At 41.1% G+C, this 19686-nt stretch overlaps 1 protein-coding gene across 13 annotated transcripts in view; it reads left to right on the forward strand.

The window, feature by feature from the left end:
- The window catches only part of MAPK9 (mitogen-activated protein kinase 9), a 70498-nt gene extending 51108 nt beyond the window's left edge, over positions 1-19390 (forward strand). For 6 of the 13 annotated variants that reach the window (XM_069588953.1, XM_069588959.1, XM_069588954.1 and 3 more), the window contains 7 exons: positions 4925-5090; positions 6497-6568; positions 10045-10227; positions 11628-11752; positions 13243-13306; positions 14557-14628; positions 16319-19390. In XM_069588953.1, coding sequence (XP_069445054.1) covers positions 4925-5090; positions 6497-6568; positions 10045-10227; positions 11628-11752; positions 13243-13306; positions 14557-14628; positions 16319-16461 — 825 coding nt within the window. In that variant the 3' untranslated portion in view covers positions 16462-19390. Of the gene's footprint in view, positions 1-4924; positions 5091-6496; positions 6569-6953; positions 7190-10044; positions 10228-11627; positions 11753-13242; positions 13307-14556; positions 14629-16313 lie in introns of those variants that run through there. The other 7 variants (XM_069588956.1, XM_069588962.1, XM_069588957.1 and 4 more) reach the window with 2 other exon arrangements.
- The last annotated feature ends 296 nt before the right edge of the window (positions 19391-19686 follow it).

The raw sequence follows: 19686 nt of genomic DNA on the forward strand, positions 1-19686 counted from the left end.
ACTTTTGCATTCCAATCCTCTGTGCAGAAAAGAACATCTCTTTTAGGTGTTACTTCTAGAAGCTCTTGTAGGTCTTCATAGAACCGTTCAGCTTCACCTTCTTCAGCATTACTAGTTGGGCCATAGAGTTGGATTACTGTGATGCTGAATGGGTTGCCTTGGAACCCATTCAGTCATTTTTGAGACTGCACCCAAGTACTACATTTTCTACTTTTTTGTTGAATATGAGGGCTATTCCATTTCCTCTAAGGTATTCTCGCCCACAGTAGTAGATAGAATGGTCATCTGAATTAAATTCACCCATTCATGTCTGACCCTACTTTTACATGTAAAAGTAGGAAGTTAAGAGATACCTGGAGTAACAGGCAAATTGGGCCTTGGAGTACAAAACAAAGCAGGTCAAAGGCAAACAGAGTTTTGCCAAGAGAACACACTGGTCATAGCAAACAGCCTCTTCCAACAACACAAGAGAAGAAGACTCTACGCATGGACCAAGAAGAGAAGCAAAAGGCAAATGAGAAAAGGAAAGATATACCCATTTTAATGCAGAGTTCCAAAGAATAGCAAGGAGAGATAAGAAAGCCTTCCTCAGTGATCAATGCAAAGAAATAGAGGAAACCAATAGAATGGGAAAGACTAGAGATTTCTTCATGAAAATTAGAGATACCAAGGGAACATTTCATGCAAAGATGGGCACACTAAAGGACAGAAATGGTATGAAGCTAACAGAAGCAGAAGTTACTAAGAAGAGGTGGCAAGAATACACAGAAGAACTATACAAAAAACATCTTCATGACCCAGAAAACCATGATGGTGTGATCACTCACCTAGAGCCAGACATCCTGGAATGCAAAGTCAAGTGGGCCTTAGGAAGCATCACTACGAACAAAGCTAGTGGAGGTGATAGGATTCCATTTGAGCTATTTCACATCCTAAAAGATGATGCTGTGAAAGTGCTGCACTCAGTATGGCAGCCTGTTTTGAAAACTCAGCAGTGGCCACAGGACTAGAAAAGGTCTGTTTTCATTTCCGTCCCAAAGAAAGGCAGTGTGAAAGAATGCTCAAACTACTGCACAGTTGCACTCATCTCCCACACTAGCATCACACATCATATTTCAGGACACAAAAGCTGGTGAAGAAGTTGTAGTGGGTATACCTTCACTTACTGTTACCTAGTTGGTACAGTGTGAGATGCCACATGCTTGTAAGTTCTGAGATTTTTTTTTCTGAAAAGGATACCAAATTGCTATGATTTATTCAGTAATCCTGGAATAATACTTTGGTATTATGTAGGAACTTGGATGATCCTTTCAGTTTTATTCAGTACTGTTATTTTTTAGAGATCATGTACATTTCAGATCATCAGCAGTAATGTAGCAGATAGGTGAATTTCTGTTTTAGAGAGGATTGCCAGGTATTATATTCTCACAGGTTCTTAGGAAATTTTGTGGAATGTTTAAGAGTTATTGAAATTCATTTATGGAATATTTTCATGGAGAAGGAAATGGCAACCCACTCCAGTGTTCTTGCCTGGAGAATCCCAGGGATGGGGGAGCCTGGTGGGCTGCCGTCTATGGGGTTGCACAGAGTTGGACATGACTGAAGTGACTTAGCTTAGCACACACTAGCAAAGTAATGCTGAACATTCTCCAAGCCAGCAACAGTATGTGAATCGTGAACTTCCAGATGTTCAAACTGGATTTACAAAAGGCAGAGGAACCAGAAATTGCTAACATCCATTGGATCACTGAAAAAGCAAGAGAGTTCCAGAAAAACATCTGCTTTATTGACTACGCCAAAGCCTTTGTGTGGATCACAACAAACTGTAGAAAATTCTTCAAGAGATGGGAATACCAGACCACCTGACCTGCCTCCTAAGAAATCTGTATACACGTCAAGAAGCAACAGTTAGAACTGGACATAGAACAACAGACTGGTTCCAAATAGGGAAAGGAGTACGTCAAGGCTGTATATTGTCACCCTGCTTATTTAACTTATATGCAGAATACATCATGCGAAATGCAGGGCTGGATAAGCACAAGCTGGAATCAGGATTGCTGGGAGAAATATCAATAACCCCAGATATCCAGATGATGCAGGCTTATGGCAGAAAGTGAAGAAGAACTAAAGAGCCTCTTGATGAAAGTAGAGAGGAGAGTGAAAAAGTCGGTTTAAAGCTTAACGTTCAGAAAACTAAGATCATGGCATCGGTCCCATCACTTCATGGGCAAATAGATGGGGAAACAATGGAAACAGTGACAGACTATTTTCTTGGGCTGCACAATCATTGCAGATGGTTATTGCAGCCATGAAATTAAAAGACGCGTGCTCCTTGGAAGAAAAGTTATGACCAACCTAGACAGCATATTAAAAAGCAGAGACATTACTTTGCCAACAAAGGTCCATATAATCAAAGCTATGGTTTTTCCAGTAGTCATGTATGAATGTGAGAGTTGGACTATAAAGAAAGCTGAGCACCGAAGAATTAACTGTGGTGTTGGAGAAGACTCTTGAGAGTCCCTTGGACAGCAAGGAGATCCATCCAGTCCATCCTAAAGGAAATCAGTCCTGAATATTCATTGGAAGGGCTGAAGCTGAAGCTCCAGTACTTTGGCCACCTGATGCGAAGAACTGACTCATTGGAAAAGACCCTGATGCTGGGAAAGATTGAAGGCAGGAGGGGAAGGGGACAACAGAGGATGAGATGGTTGGATGGTGTCACCGATTCTATGGACATGAGTTTGAGTAAGCTCCAAGAGTTGGTGATGGACAGGGAAGCCTGGCATGCTGCAGTCCATGAGGTCGCAAAGAATCGGACACAACTGTGCAACTGAGCTGAACTGATTCCTGTCTGTTTTAGTTCACTGATTTCTAAGTTGTCAGTCTTGCCATCTCCTGCTTGACCGTCTCCAATTGATCTTGATTCATGGACCTAACATTCCAGCTTCCTTTACAGTATTGTTCTTTACAGCATCAGACATTACTTTCACCACCAGGCATATTCACAACTGAGTGTCGTTTCCACTTTGGCCCAGCCACTTCATTCTTTCTAAAGCTATTAGTAATTGCCCTTTGGTCTTCCCCGGTAGCATCCTGGACACCTTCGGACATGGGGGCTCATCTTCCGGTGTCATCTCTCTTTGCCTTTTTATACGGTCCATGGGGTATAAAAAGGAGAATCTCCTTGGAATGAGGAGGCTGACGGGGTACAGTCCATGGGATTGCAAAGAGTTGAACACAACCAAGCGACTAAGCACAGTTTGTATCCTGAAATACCCGTTCTTCCCATATCCTTTGGTTCTAAAAACGGAACCTAGGAACAAATTGGTTGGCTTTACCTTAGCTGCATTGCTGCCTGCTCACAGGAAAAGGTCGCTGGTTTGAGTGTGGTGCCTGTCCTTCCCATGCTTGCTCTTGTGCAGCCTCGCAGCCATGGGTGGGGTTGGCCGTGCCGCCCTCAGCGCTTCCTGCCAGGACGTGCCTGGAGGAGGTGCTCTGGGGCCAGCCAGGGACCAGTGTGTCTGCATGGGCTTGGTAGGAGTTTTCATTATGTCTTTAAGCACTGCATAGTTACGTTATATTTTACTGAATTCCGAATTTTCAGAAAGAAAGCCCTTAGCAGTAATGAAACATGGTTTTGACTGATGTAAATTTAAATATTTTTCTACTTATCCCAGTAACATTTGGCAGCTGTCACTCAAGGTACACCTGTGTCCATTGGTGACACATCAATTGGAAAGTTTTAGCCAGGTGCTGGTCCTGAAACATCATTTACTATGTGATGTGACTTGGCAGTTTGACATTGTAGCTACACGTTGGAAGGCACTCGTGAACGTAATAGATTGTTTAGAAGTCATAGTTTCTAGGATGAGTTTTCAGGCCGAAGTTCCAGGCAAGAATCAAATTCCTGTAGCTTGAGGAAGGGTCTAGGATGTAGGGGATCACCGTAAAGAAAGGCCCTAGAGTAACGAAGGAAAAAGCTGCAGAAGTTGTGATGAGCTGTGTTGAGAGTGTGGTGGAGAGTGATGCGTACATTCGCCTGCAGACGTTTTCCGAGAATCTGCTGTGCCAGACTCCGTGTGCTGGGAGCGCAGGGAGACCTTGAGGCCTCCTCTCACAGAGCCCTCACTGAGAGGGGTGAAGAAGGGACTTAGAGGAGTGTGTGTGCCCGGGAACGGCAGGTCCCAGGGGATGGGGCATTCTTGTTGGTAATCGAGGGATTCTTCTTCCAAAGAAAGAAGAAGCCTTTGGGAGATTCCAGGGTCCGAGAATTCTAGCCCCATGCTATCCAGTATCATACCCACTAGCCACATGAAGCTATTAAGTACTCAGAATGTGGCTATAATTATAAATACTGGATTTCAAAGACAGTACCAAAAATGTAAAATATCTCCATAATGTTTATATGTTGGTTACGTTTTAGAAATGAATACTATGGAAATACACTGTATTGGACTAAAGAAAATATTCTTAAAATTAAATCTTACCTTTTCTAATCACTGTTTTTTTAAGGTGGCTGTTAGAAAATGTAAATTACACATGGGGCTTGAATTGTGTTTCTGTTGGATAGCAGGGAGGAACCAGCATGTTGGGAACTAAAGGATGACCGGGCGTGGCAGGAGGGAGGAGAGGATGGTGTAGAGACTCTCTAAAGGATTTAAGCAGAGCAGAGTCACAAAGGCTTCCACACGGCGGATGAGGGCACCCGTCTGGCCTCTCTAGACTGCTCTGTATGGGTTTCAGTCTGAGAGTTAGGTTTTCCAGCATGACTCTACAATCTCAGGGTTCAGTTCTAACTGTCTTCCCTCTCCCAGCACTCTCACATACGTCAGTGGTCACCGACCTCACAAAGCCGTAACCCACGTGAGATTGTGTACTAGCCTGCTTTGGCTCGCCGTGTTAATTTAAGCCTTTTCTGTCCTAGGATCTGAAGCCTAGTAACATTGTAGTAAAGTCAGACTGCACCCTTAAGATCCTGGACTTTGGCCTGGCTCGCACAGCGTGCACCAACTTTATGATGACTCCCTATGTGGTGACGCGGTATTACCGGGCACCCGAAGTCATCCTGGGCATGGGCTACAAAGAGAACGGTGAGTACAGACGGAACTGGAGGAGGACGCGGTGCTTAAAATTAGTGCTATTAGTCATCATGAGCTTTTTTTCTCTTTCCTGTGAACTGTATGAAACATAATATGGAGACTGTGTTATGCATAGATTATCATAGTTCACAGATGAGAAATAATTTTATATTTCCATTGGTTAAAATTATTCACTTTTGAAATGAATATTTTGAACATTTATCAAAGTATAATATGCTTACCAAAAAAAATATGTGCATCCCAAGTGTGCAGCTCAGTGGGAGCACACCCATGTAACCAGCAGCGTAACTGAGGCCTCCCTAGGATCCCTCTGGGTCTCAACCCCCAAGGGAAGCCATTATCCTGATTTCCAGCACCATAAATTAATTTTTCTTATTTTTGAGCTAGATGTAAATGGAATAATACAGCATGTGCTTTTTGTGTGTAAAATTGGTGTTTGTTTTTTAACAGCAAAACTTATTCTAGCAATATCAGAGCTCTTTGAAACTTAGCTTTTGAAAAATTTGTCAAAAAGAACTAAATCACACTTATTTAAAAAAAAAGAGTCTAAAAGTTTGCCTGTCATGTGAAATGAGTTGAGCTTCAAGTTTATCCAGATATTTTAGAACTCCCATTCAGAGGGACACCAGCCTGTGGCCTTCCAGTCCTCCATGGCTGTGAGAGGAAACTCGGTGCCCCTTGAGCGTCTCTCAGCCCGCCTACACCAGCAGGGGCACTGAAGAGCTCTCTGTCTGGGCTCCTGAGGCCTTGTTCAGCTGGGCCCCGCAGAGGAGGGGGAGCAGCCAGAAGCTGAGGCGCCTCTCGCCCTCTCCTGGGACCCAAACAAGCCTGGCCCTCTGGGGCCCCGCTGACTAGACAGTTCAGAAATGGATCGTTCTGGAGGCATGGTGCTCATATTTCACACGAGTCCTGCTAGCAAGCTGGGTCTGTCTTTGTTTGGGAGGGGGTTTGAGAAAAGACATGCATGGGGGGGGCGGTCTCTGGCTGGTTTTAATCACCTGGTATTTGGTAGTGGACATCTGGTCTGTCGGGTGCATCATGGCAGAAATGGTCCTCCATAAAGTCCTGTTCCCAGGAAGAGACTGTATCCTTCACAGGGAGATACCTGGTGCTGACCACAAGGCCGGGAGCCGGGGTGGGCTCATGCCTGGAAACAGCTTTCTGGGCACAGGCACTCCTTGTTTCTGGGACTCTGTCCTTGAAGCTGTAAGCCAAGATTGCTGCAAACTGAAAGCCAAAATAGAGGTCAGCAATCTTTCACACTGTCTAAAACAGTTCACCCTTAGGTGGCCGTTGATTTTCCATATTTATGTGTTTAGTGCACTGTTAGAAATCTTTTCTTCACCTTTGTTTTGTTCATGGCACTTCATAATTTTGTCATTTCACTTTATTTTCAGTTGATATCTGGTCAGTGGGTTGCATCATGGGAGAGCTGGTGAAAGGTTGTGTGATATTCCAAGGCACTGATCGTATCCTTCCCGGGAACCTTCCCGGCCATGTTTTCCATAAATACCAAAGGCAGCAGGAGCTCGAAAGGAAAATGTCGTGATTCTAGACTGTATTCTAAGGAGGTCTTGATTATATTTGTTAAATTAGTGTCACAGATCAAATGGTTCAGTTTTATGTTTTCTTTTTTACTTGACTAACGATTTTATTGACACATAGAATTAAACCAATTTATATTCTTAATTTTGTTAAAAATAGCTTATAAGAAATGCATTTACTCTTTGACAAATGTATTCTGGTATTTAAATGAAAGTACTATTTAGTTAATTAATTTAACTATTTAGGGAGTTGTCTAAATTTAATAGGCCAATATTCTTATGTAATTTGCTTAATATACTATTTCATCAGTTACCAGGATGCAATAGAATATTTTCCTCCAAAGTAAGAACTGAAGGATGCTACATAAGACCTACAGGGAAAAGATTAAAGTGAAAAGTTTGTGAGGAAGAATATTTGCTAAATTTTTTTGTTTGTTACTCTTCTGGCATTTTGTAGAAAATTTTAGAAGGTCCACGTAGATGATTATTTTGTGACTTCCCCAGTGGGGAAGTCTAAATAAATATAAAATGCCAAAGGTTAACTTATACTGTGGTCAGCAAATCATATTAATGATATGTAGCATAAGGAAGAATAGATATATAATAGTTTCAATAGCTTTCTTTTCTCATATTCCTCATGTTCTTCCATCTTCAGTATTTTTTACTCTAACTTAGTTCTTCACATATACCCTTTTTCATTTGTGTTCTCACCACCTAAAATTTTCATTAGTCTTTTGATTTTATTTTTTGTTATGAAAGCTTAAAGTAGTCTCTGCTGGCAGATTGATGGTTATCTTTAAGAGAAATTAAGTTGTATAGTCAATGTTTTATATATATTTTATTAATTTTCATTTTTATGATTTTATGAGGGTGATTTTCTTGTAATATAAATTTTCACAACACAAACTTGAAAAAATTTTATCCCTATCATTTTATTTACCTTCCTTAATAGTTTTCACATCATAGATTATATGTGAAGTTAAACATAGCATTTTATTTTGTTCTAATACATTTTCTAGCAATTTTTCATAGCCTTACCTTAGATTCAGTTGTTTCAAACTGTAAATAGGAGATATTTAATTTGCAAGTAAATTCAATATGAAAAGGATAAGTTGATGTATTCCAAAGATACATTTATTTATTATGCCAAGCTACTGGGCTTGTAGGATTTTGGTTCCCCAATCAGGGATTGAAACCACGCCCTCAGCAGTGAAAGTACCGAGTCAGGGAATTCCCTAACAATACATAATTAGAAGTGTCTACTTAACATTCACTTTGTCTCAATTTTTAATTTATTTTGTGTCTTTCTTTTCTTTGACTAATTAACTGTGTTCTTCAGATAGTATAGATATGAAAAGTGTGGGTACTTTTTGGTGCTTTATTAAATAATTTTAAAATTCTTAGTTTACATATTAACATCTTACAGTATCAGTAATAATAATTTTATGTATAAGGTCACCTAATGTCATCCTTAGAACACACACAGAGATTAGCATCATTTTCCAAAGACAATTTTGCTCTTTTTTCAAACATTAGATAGAAAAAGATTCTGGAAACCAGACTGCAGTTGTCAGAGATTTGTTTTAGGTTCATAAGCAAAGGTAGAAAAGAAGTCCTCATGGCTTGTAAGAAAGAGAAAGCTTCTGCCAGGTACCCCTCAGAAAGCAGGGCCCTGGAGGCCCAGAAGCAGATTACTGAGGGGGGCACATGGACACTGTCACAAAGGTGAGGACTGAGAGCTGAGGGGCAGCCATCTGCAGCTGTGATGGGCACAGTTTTCATGAAATGATGGGTGAAAAGAATGGTTAAGAGAGTATGACAGGTCGGGAATTAAAGATAGAAACGACTCTGTATTGCTGCAAACGGGAACAGAAGCTAAGCTACGGAAGTTCACAGGAAAGCGACTGTTCACAGGAAAGTGACTGTTGTTTTAAGATGAGAGGGGAAAAAATTATGTTTGATTGGTGATGGAAAGCTCCAGTGGAGAGCAAAATGGTGATGGTGTACCAGTAGGAAGAAAGGCATCACAGGGCACAAGAGGGCCTCCTCCTTTGTTCTTTGAAGAACATATGTTAGTTCCCTAGGCTCTTTCACAGTAATGTCATTTTATTTTTCTAAGACATACCTCAATTAATAACTTTAAGATCCTGTTTGTTTATTTGATTCCTCTGGTTTGTGTTCTCTTATATAATGTTTATGGTTTTAGAATCACTTTCCACATTCATCTTGCCGGTTATCTCAAGCTCCCAGAAAAAGAGACAAAGCTGGCCTTGTCTCCATTTTACAAATAGGAAGATGAGACCCAAGGGAGATTGACTTCCTGACACCCAGTGAGTGACTAATACACAATGGAGTCTGAAACCTAGGTCATGTACTTTGAAAGAAAATAAAACACACTCATTTATATTGCAATGATAGCCAGAGTCAGTGCCAAGTAAAACTTAATGACCTCTCAAAGCTGTCGCTGCTCAATGTAAGCCCAGCCACAGTGGGAGATAACATGATGAGGGCTCAGAAAGTCCAGAGCCCCGGCTCCCACCCCCTCTCTCGTGCACCCCATCCTGCCAAGCCTACAAGGTGGTTCCCAGCCGTAAATTGAGCAGTCAGGTAGCTCTCCTTATTTCAGGGAGCTTTATATCTAACATAGCTTTACTACGAGAAGTGGAGGTGTGAAAGTCACTAATAATGAGCATGTGAGCGTGAACATGAAAGTCACTCAGTCGTGTCCAACTCTTTGCGAACCCATGGACTGTATAGTCCCTGGAATTCTCCAGGCCAGAATACTGGAGTGGGTAGCCTTTCCCTTCTCCAGAGAATCTTCCCAACCCAGGGATTGAACCCAGGTCTCCCGCATTGCAGGCAGATTCTTTACCAGCTGAGCCATACAGGAAGCCCAAGAATACTGAAGTGGGTAGCCTATCCCTTCTCCAGCGGATCATCCTGACCCAGGAATCGAACCAGGGTCTCCTGCACTGCAGGCGGATTCTTTACCAACTGAGCTATCAGGGAAGCCCGTTATTGTGAGAACTGATTTCAATTTGCCTACATAATTATTACCTACTTTCATGTTTAAGCCTTTCAGTCATAGGCATTCTTCAGCTTCAAGATAACTTCATTTTGATCTAGAGTAGGAAGCCATAAAGACTTCATTGTGTTGATTTAATAAACTGTGACCAGAGTTTATATGGTGCAGAGTTTGTTTGTTTGTTTTTTTAAATACTCTTAACTAGGAACCCAAACCTTATTTGAATATTATTTCAGAATGCTTCTGCTGACCCAGTGAGCTGTCCTGATTAATTATTCATTGATAAGTATAATTTAAGTGTCTCTTTGAATGATGCAACTTTATATAATATGAATATAAGGCATTTCAGTTGTATTTTCCTCAAGAAACTCCTTAGATATTGATCAGTGGAATAAAGTTATTGAGCAGCTAGGAACACCATCTGCAGATTTCATGAAGAAACTTCAGCCAACTGTGAGGAATTATGTAGAAAACAGACCAAAGTATCCTGGAATCAAATTTGAAGAACTCTTTCCAGATTGGATATTCCCATCAGAATCTGAACGAGACAAAATTAAAAGTAAGATATCCTTTCTTCTTATACTTGTTTTCATAATCTGGTGAAGCCCTTTTTATGCTTGCATTCTAAACTCTGTGAAAACTGAAAGATGAAATAGTTGAAACCCCTCAAAGTCATTTATAGGCAAGAATGAAGCCATTTCAGAAAGAAAGCCTAAAGACCTAGAAGTTTTGTCCTCAATAAAGGGGACAAAACTGAAGCCTCTGGTCAAAATATTTACATAGTCTGAAAGATTCTTATATTAGTTACAGCAAATGGAATTCAAACTGTTACCAGGTATAAAGAATACTTGAATAAAGATTGTCGCCCATTTGAAGAGTCAGAAATTTTTAAAGGCCTTTTCCCCTGATCCTGTGCCCATCACATTTTAATGTGTTTAAAGGAAAAGAATAGATTTGGTTTTCTCTGCATCAAGACAAACTGTGCCTCATTCAAAAGAGTTCCATCTCCCCTTTGCCTGCACACGTGAACTTTGTTTGGTTTTGGTATTCATTTGGCTGTCCTGGGTCTTTGCTGTGGCGTGTGGGGTCTTGGGTTGCGCGTGCAAGCTCTCAAGAGGAGCATGTGAGGTCTAGTTCCCTGACCAGGGGTTGAACCTGGCCCCCTGCACCAGAAGTGCAGTGTCTCAGCAACTAGAGCACCAGGGAGGTCCCACCTGTGAATTTTAGTTGCTGAAACCTAGGTGAGCCTTGTATTTAACCAAGTTATTGAATTTGTTGAGTTTTTTCCTAGCTACTAATCTCTAGATTTTTTTTTTAAGTGTACATTGTATACAGGTAGGCAAAGCAGAGGGCTTCCCTGGTGCAAGATACCTGGGCTCGATCACTGGATTAGAAAGATCATCTGGAGAAGGGAATGGCTACCCACTCCAGTGTTCTTGCCTGAAAATCCCAAGGACAGAGGAGCCTGGTGGGCTAGGGTCCATGGGGTTGCAAAGAGTCGAACACGACTGGGAGACTACGCACAGCACAGGCGAAGCAGAGATATCTGTGAACTGCTGTATACGATGCACATATGAAGTTATTGTGTGGCTTAGTCTGTTCGGTTTCACTTTGATGTGGCATCAAGAGAAAAGGCCTGCCCGTGCTTCATGCCTGCACTCTCGGCAGTGCCGCCCTCGGCTTAGCTCCTGTACCCTCCCTGTCCATGGCTTGTCAGCCTTCTGCCCTGTCCTTCTCCCCTCCCAGACTCAGGGCAAAAGCACCTTGGAAAGCCTGGTTTCTAGGAAATGGCTGCTTGATTTACTCTTAAAGAAAGAGACTAATAATCCTGAATTTATCACCAGTTTCTCAGAGTTAGTATATCTTTGTTCTGTCTGAGCTGTCACAGTTAGTTCTTTATTGTGTAATTCTCAGGATAAAATTGTTACTTTATTAATCTAATATTTGTTTTTACCCTAGCAAGTCAAGCCAGAGACTTATTATCAAAAATGTTAGTGATAGATCCCGACAAGCGAATCTCTGTAGATGAAGCTTTGCGTCACCCTTATATCACTGTCTGGTATGACCCTGCTGAAGCAGAAGCGGTAAGCATCTATTTTGAAAAGACTTGTGTGTAAAGGCAGGGCATACATTTCCCTGGATCTTCTGTCAGTCTGAAATGGCTACACAGAGATTTAAGGTTAAAAGTACTCCTGATTAGTTTGAGGCCATATGCTGCTGCTAAGTCGCTTCAGTCGTGTCCGATTCTGTGCGACCCCAGAGACGGCAGCCCCGTCCCTGGGATTCTCCAGGCAAGAACACTGGAGTGGGTTGCCATTTCCTTCTCCAGTGCATGAAAGTGAAAAGTGAAAGTGAAGTTGCTCAGTCGTGTCCGACTCTTCGCGACCCCATGGACTGCAGCCAACCAGGCTCCTCCACCCATGGGATTCTCCAGGCAAGAGTACTGGAGTGGGGTGCCATTTAGCCGGGGTCAAACCCCTTTTAGGACTCCTTACTGGGGCTGAGCTCCGAGTACCTCAGGGTGAACATGCTTGTGCTGCGGTGATATAATTGTCTTCATTTATGTCGATGCTGATGTGTGATCATAATATCACCTTTTTTAGCCATCCATTTGTGTACCTGGTACCGTGCCTGGGTTTTGCTTTTATTATCTTGTTCAGGTATTCTGTCAGGCTAAGAAACTTGCTGAAAATCACAGGTCTGGACGTCCTTCCCCAGGGGTACCTGTTAGAGGAGTTCCGCTGCTGAGTGTGGTGCTCGTGTGCATTTGCCCATAGCACCCCTGGTATGGATGGTCTCTAGTTGGCAGTAAAATGACTACATGGTGGCATGCTCGTTATTGGGCTTCCCTCATAGCTCAGCTGGTAAAGAATCCACCTGCAATACAGGAGTCCTGGGTTCGATCCCTGGGTTGGGAAGATCCCCTGGAGAAGGGAAAGGCTACCCACTCCAGTATTCTGGCCTGGAGAATCCCAGGGACTATTACAGTCCACGGGGTCACAAAGAGTCAGACACGACTGAGTGGCTTTCACGTTCACGTTCACATGCTCATTATTAGGTTTTGTCCTGTGCATTTAACCACCATTTTATTCATTATTTTATAGGAAAAGAATTTGGTTTATAAACGTGATTTTAAGTAAATTTTTGAAGCAATCCGCTTAGGATTTGGGGACTGAATTTGGGAGTTCTAACAGGAAGAAATAAAAACTTGAGATATATTTTGCAGCTTCTGTATTTCCTAGCATAGTACCTTGTCCAGAATGGATCTCTAGGAGGCAGCCTGTGATTGCTAATTTTATAATTACATTTGGGCAGATGTCCTTAGAGTGTAATTATTAGCAGGAATATAATAGGTCTACTTTTTGGTTAATTATTCCGTAATTATTTTGATTTTGAAACCAATGTAAATATCATACTTAGAAATCTTTAAGCCACATATTGAATGAAATTACATCAATATTATAAATATTTTATTCTTTTTATAAGTATTTTAGAAGTCTTACAAGTGGTTTATTTTCTTCATGCCTCATTATTTTTTCAACTATTAACTTTACCTGTAAATTTTAATTTTTAGCCACCACCTCAAATTTATGATGCCCAGTTGGAAGAGAGAGAACATGCAATTGAAGAATGGAAAGGTAAAGATGGAATTTATTTTGATTGTTACACACTTCTTGAAATGGGGCAACTTAACACTTTTTGACAGGAGCCTTTCTAAGGGAGGGGTGGAGACCCTTCAGCCCTTATCCTCTCTCTTCCTGCTTCCCAGTAGATAAAGAATTTGAAGATAACAAGATTAGAGAGGAACATGTATGAATTGCATATTTGCTTCAGAAGACAAAAACAAAGGCTCTTCACACACGTCACCGTATCGAATCTTGATTTGTAAACTAAATTCAGTAAGTGTATTACACTTGACTGGATAACATGTTGCAAAGTATTGAGTAACCCCAGTTCACAGGCCCCTGTAAAGCAGGTGTGAGAGACCCCACTGGGGTCATGGGAACGTCTGCTGTACTGGTAAGCCTTGTAGTTACATACGCGTTTTAGAATAAGAGTTTGGGGGAAATTGCAGATCAAAAATATGCAGATAGTTATTATTACCACTCTAACCAGACAACCCACGAGAGACTAAACCAGTAATAAAGAGGTCAAACTAAAAATATTTCATTAAAAAGCAGAATCAATAATAGTTGAGAACTGTGGTCAGCGCAAGTCAAACATGGCAGCGTGTCCTGCCTGAGAGCCGTTCCATGGGCTTCAGGGAACCAGCGGCCTGCAGTGCACACAGCCGCAGCCTCGCTCTGTGCCTGCACTGTGCTGGTTTTATTTCACGAATGCCATACTTTAGGATGCTGCTAGTATCGTACTTAATAGGTAGTTCTTCTGACAAATGAAAATTGAGGAATACTGAGAGTGAAACCAAGAGAAAATGTAGGTAACTAGACCAATTTCTGGCCAATCTGGAGGAGTTTACATTTGAAGAACCACAGTGGTGGAGGAAAACCTGCAAAAAGATGTGAGAATATCCAGTAGTTAAACTGTTCTGTTAGAGTCGCTTTGCTGGTACTTCTCCTCCTCCTCCTCCCCACTCCCCATGTCTCTCTCTCAGTCTCTGCCTACCCTCAACTCTGTGAAACCCACTGGTGGATCCAGAGCTCCCCTGCTTATGGCCTTCATAATTGGTTGGTTGAAAAGATATAATTGGTTTGAAAAGATACAAGGAATCAAATTATATTTTGGTCTAGGTAAACTATTGCTTGTCTGCCTATCCCGGTTAAAAATAGCACATCACAGTGTCCTTGGATTGGTTCCAGTTTATTTGGAAGCAGGGTTTAGAGACGCAGAGAAGCTGATGAAGCATTCTAACTTGCATTTCTATTTGAAGAGCTAATTTACAAAGAAGTAATGGATTGGGAAGAAAGAAGCAAGAATGGTGTTGTAAAAGATCAACCTTCAGGTTAGTGATTGCTTTAATAGTTTGATTACATAATACTTTTCTTTCTCTATTCATTTTTTGCAAGTGGCAGCAGCGTGTTTTAAGTGCCGCCTTGACCAGCATTGGATTTGAGAACTCCTTGTGTGAAATACTCTTCTCTTTTTGGTCTGCTCTGGTTGTGGCAGCTAACATTTTATTGATGACAGGCAGCGAACTAACTGTCTTGTGAACATTCTTGGTTCATCCTTGTAACAGCTACTGTCATTTCATTTATAGATAGGGGAATCGGATTTAAAGTTTTTCAGCGTGCATGACCTTCTTTATATTGCCCCCAACCAATTACAAAAGAAAATTAATATAAGTCTAGATAAAGTAGAATTTGGTTTTCTTTTGAGAAAATTGTTCATATAATTCTCCCATCTTTCTGGTTGATCTTCCTAGTGGTAGACGTCTGACTAATAATTAGGAAGCTGTATGCCTATTAGAGGCATAATATATATGGTCATGGAGAAGGCAGTGGCACCCCACTCCAGTACTCTTGCCTGGAAAATCCCATGGACGGAGGAGCCTGGTAGGCTGCAGTCCATGGGGTCGCTGAGGGTTGGACACGACTGAGCAACTTCACTTTCCCTTTTCACTTTCATGCATTGGAGAAGGAAATGGCAACCCACTCCAGCGTTCTTGCCTGGAGAATCCCAGGGACTGGGGAGCTGGAGAATCCCAGGGACGGGGGAGCCTGGTGGGCTGCAGTCCATGGGGTCGCACAGCGTCGGACACGACTGAAGTGACTTAGTAGTAGTAGTAGTATATATGGTATTAACTTATGATACCATCTATAAGGTTCTACCTAAAACAAAACTATCTTCACTCACATTCATTTCACACTTGTATTCACTCCACTCCCACTGGAGAGCACATGCACACTACACACACGTAAATACATGTGGGGCTGTTTCTTATTCTTGAATTTTATATTCAGCATGACACGTGTCACGTGTCTGGAGATCGTATAACTTCAAGAAAAATTCGGATGCTTATAGTCAACTAATCACAAATTTAAGACTGACCTCTGAGCCCCTGGATGTTTTGTTTTTGTTCAGGCTAAAATATAGATGGTGGGAAACAGATTAGTTTCATTTGCCTTAAAATGTCAGTTTTGGGGATTTAGAAGGCAAAAATAAAATGAACAAGAGTCCATTAAATTTTGTTCCAATTTTTTTCTTGTTTGTATCGTTCCTTCTTTTAGAAGGTATTTTTTATTGCAGAAGAATTCTTCAAAGGTTGATGTTTTTCCCCTTGGATTAAGTGTTTATGATTATAATTGAAATGTGTGATGACACTTGAATCCTACTTGGGCTTGAGCCTTTTGTGATACTGATAATTTTAGGGTAACTTCAACAGTTTTCTTTTAATAGCTTTTTAAAGCCAGGAGGTATTTTTAAGGTAGTTAACATGATCGTACATGTGTGTGATGTTTAGCCACCAGGAAGAAAGAGAATATTGCAGTGAAAGACAGAGGAATATTTGGGATTTTGAGCCTAAAGAAAGACTCCACCAAAAGTTCAAAGTGCAGTCAGCTAACTTCTTGTCTGTGCCACTAGTAAAGGAAACTGCAGGAAGACAGAGCTGAGAAGTGGCCTGAAGCCTCGCTGCCTGGGTCTGCAGCAGTGTCGCGCCTCAGATTTTATTATATTTGGTTTTCTTAGCACAGATGCAGCAGTGAGCAGCAACGCCACTCCTTCTCAGTCGTCGTCCATCAACGACATTTCATCCATGTCCACGGAGCAGACGCTGGCCTCAGACACAGACAGCAGTCTGGACGCCTCGACAGGACCCCTGGAAGGCTGTCGATGATAAGTTAGAAATAGCAAGCTTGTCATCAGTGAAGGAACTCTCACTTCCATGGGCGTGAAATACTTGGGAGTTGATGGAACCAAATAGAAAAACTCCATGTTCTGCATGTAAGAAACACGATGCCTTGCCCCTACTCAGTTGTACTAGGCTTGCCTTGCTTAGATTATAAAATGAAGCAGATTATGTCTAAAGAAAAAAAAATACAAACCACACATTTAGAAATTTTGTTCAAGGTCATTTCAGGTGAGCAATTAGAATATATGAATTTTTTTTTAAGTTGTGCGGTAATAGTGATCATTTCTCATCCTCAGTAACTGTTGGGATTTATATGCATGACACAAATGCTTGCTTGGATTTGCCCTCTAGCACTTTGGAAATCAGTATTTATAAAGCCAAATAATCTTCAAGGTAGTGCTGCTTCTAGAGTTGTCTCTTAATCCTCTTAAATAATTTTGTGTTTGTCCAGAAAAAAAAAATAGATTTATGTGTATTAATTGGCCACCATCATATTGTATCTTACCTTCTTTTAGGGTATGAATTAACCTTCTTTCATATTTCAGAAGGAATATAATTAAATCTATATCATGAAAAAAATGTAGCTTTTCTTTAATTTGTCATGTTTTAGGCTGAGAATTATCACTGCTAAGACCAGGATACTTTGTTTTCTCTAAACTGTGTTAGTCTGGATGACTGTACATTCAGTTTCACTGCACGATAGCATTTTAAGTTTTGTTTTATGCTGCTTAAAACATATATACCTTTAAAGTCCTCTCTACCCCATCTCTTTTTTCTTGGTCTTCTGGACTTACTAATTTGAAGTGCTACCTAGAACTTCATCTTCTTGATTAGCCACCGAACACCCATGTCAATCATATGATGGCAAATAGATTCTTGACCCCACCACCTGCTGTTAGAGTAGAGTTTTACGAAGTGATCACTAAAGATGATGGCAGTCACTTGCTGCGTGCTTGTTTTGCTTATGCCTGGACTGGGTCCTTTCTTACCTCCTCTAGGGTAAGATACATGATTTCACAAGGCAGAGTTTCCCTCTTCCAACACAGCATTATTCCTCAACTTTCGTTCTTTTATGAAAGAAACCACCTAAACCCGCTTTGGTCTGTTTTAGGAAGCAAGCTGGTTCAGAATGGCTGTTTGTGGTGGTTTTCCACTTTCTGGAGGCATTTCCTGTTCCTAAGGGAAGACCTTCTGAGGGATAGGGAAGAACTGTCCTAAAGGGCAATTATTAACTAGTCAATATTTCCTGATTTTAAGCTGCTCACCTGAAATTGATACTTTCAGACTAATATGGAAATTATTCAGGATTCAGTAGCATACTGAGTATTGAAGTGTCATCGCAGAAATGGAGTTGTGACGGTCACGTATGGCTGCCTGTGCTCGTAATGCTGTCCCCTGGAGCTTATTCTATGCAGATTCATATCTTTCGTTCAGTTATTTTGGAAGCTATTGAGTCAACATTGTCACATTCTATGGAATGTGTTCTGAGGAGGAACTTTATTAAGAAAGTTTATTATAAATATTATCTAAAATATATGATTCTCTCTACACCATTTGTATCTTATTGGTCTTATCACTGGAAACTGGAACCCTTGATGAACAAAATTAATATTGAAGTAATAAATAGTTTTCTATTGTGATGTTTAGACATGTTCAGCTGTAAGATGGAATCCTAACTTGGATTGGGGCAGAAACACCTGTTACATAGCTGAGGATTATTTTGGCTTCAGAGGCCTGATGGTATAGTGAAGAAAGTTATCGCTGTACATATATAAACATCTTAAAGTGACCTAATACACATTCTTTAAAAAGACTTTACTAAATCTGTCTTTGAAAAGAAAAGGAAAGGGGAGAGTTTTAAGAAGACATTGTCTGTCCTCAGCTTATGTATATGCAGCACAGGACCGCGCGGGCACATGGAAGTCCCACTAGGTGATTGTACACTCAGCCAGGTGCCGTTTACAAATGGAGCTAGGTGCCATACACAGTGGCTTTCTGCTCACTGATCCCTCCTGTGTTCACGGATGAAGTCCGTGATGGTGCGGACGGGTTTCCTGCCAAGACCACCTTCCATCAGCGAGTGATGAGTGCACCCCGGCAGGCCACGGTGCTGCGGACCGCAGAGCTCCATAGAAGTACCTCACCCCAGTTCAGGGCCCTCCCTCCTGAGCTGGGACGTGCCAGGGACCTGGTGCAATGCAGATGGTTCCACACTGCTCTCCATGGATAAATTCTGGTGTTGGATAAAGAACTGAAAAATGTGCTCAATTTTTCATCTTTTCTATTTTATTTTTGTAATTTATATTGTACACAACCCTGGAAGTAACTATTTTGGACACATATTTTTATAAACCAGGTAATTTATTATTAGCCTGGAATTTGGACTAGGTTCATTTTGTTTGTTGACTTAGTTTTTTGTTAAAAAGGAAATGACTGCCTCCCCTGTCAGGTCTTGATTTCAAGTGCAGGTTCCAGAGAGCAGACAGAGTCTATCAGAGTAGGAGAGCATTCTAGAAACATCCTGCTCAGTGTTGATCCCCTGTGGAAACAGGAGACAGAATCAAGGCTCTGTGCTTATCTGTGCACCACGAAACTCAGAGCTGCAGTCCTGAAAGGAGAAAATGCTTGGTAGGGCCCCTTACTGACACCCAGAGTCCAAAGTCCAAACACTGAATGCCCGACTGTTTGAATCCGGGTTTGATGCTGTGTCAAGTCATGGTAATGATATACGATGAGTTCATATGGTTGATTTCTAATGTAACTCCTCTGGTGTTTCATACTGGTAGTAAACACAGGTGTGACCTTTCAGATTGCATATCTCAAAAGTAACATTGCCTAATGTTTTATAATAAAATATATTACATGTGTTTTGATTGGTGAAAATAATACAAATACATTTTAAAAGAGAAGTATATAACATGTCCAATTCTTGTGTGTTTTTAAATGACATTTGACTGTGTATTTCTACATCACCATCTCTGATTACAGATTTAACATGAACGCAAGCAGATATTGGAGTGTTGTCATCTCACTATTAATAGATGTTTTTAAATTGAAAAGCAAAAGGGATTCTGTTAGATCCCTTATGGAAAATATTCTGCAACTTCCTGAATCTAAATCTTCAAAAACATGCAGTGCAAGACTGAATATTTGGAATAATTGTTTTCTCACAAGAGTGGCCAGAAGACTCCACCAATCAGTCTTTCCTTG

Source organism: Ovis canadensis, chromosome 5 (assembly GCF_042477335.2).
Source record: "Ovis canadensis isolate MfBH-ARS-UI-01 breed Bighorn chromosome 5, ARS-UI_OviCan_v2, whole genome shotgun sequence".
NCBI lineage: Eukaryota > Metazoa > Chordata > Mammalia > Artiodactyla > Bovidae > Ovis > Ovis canadensis.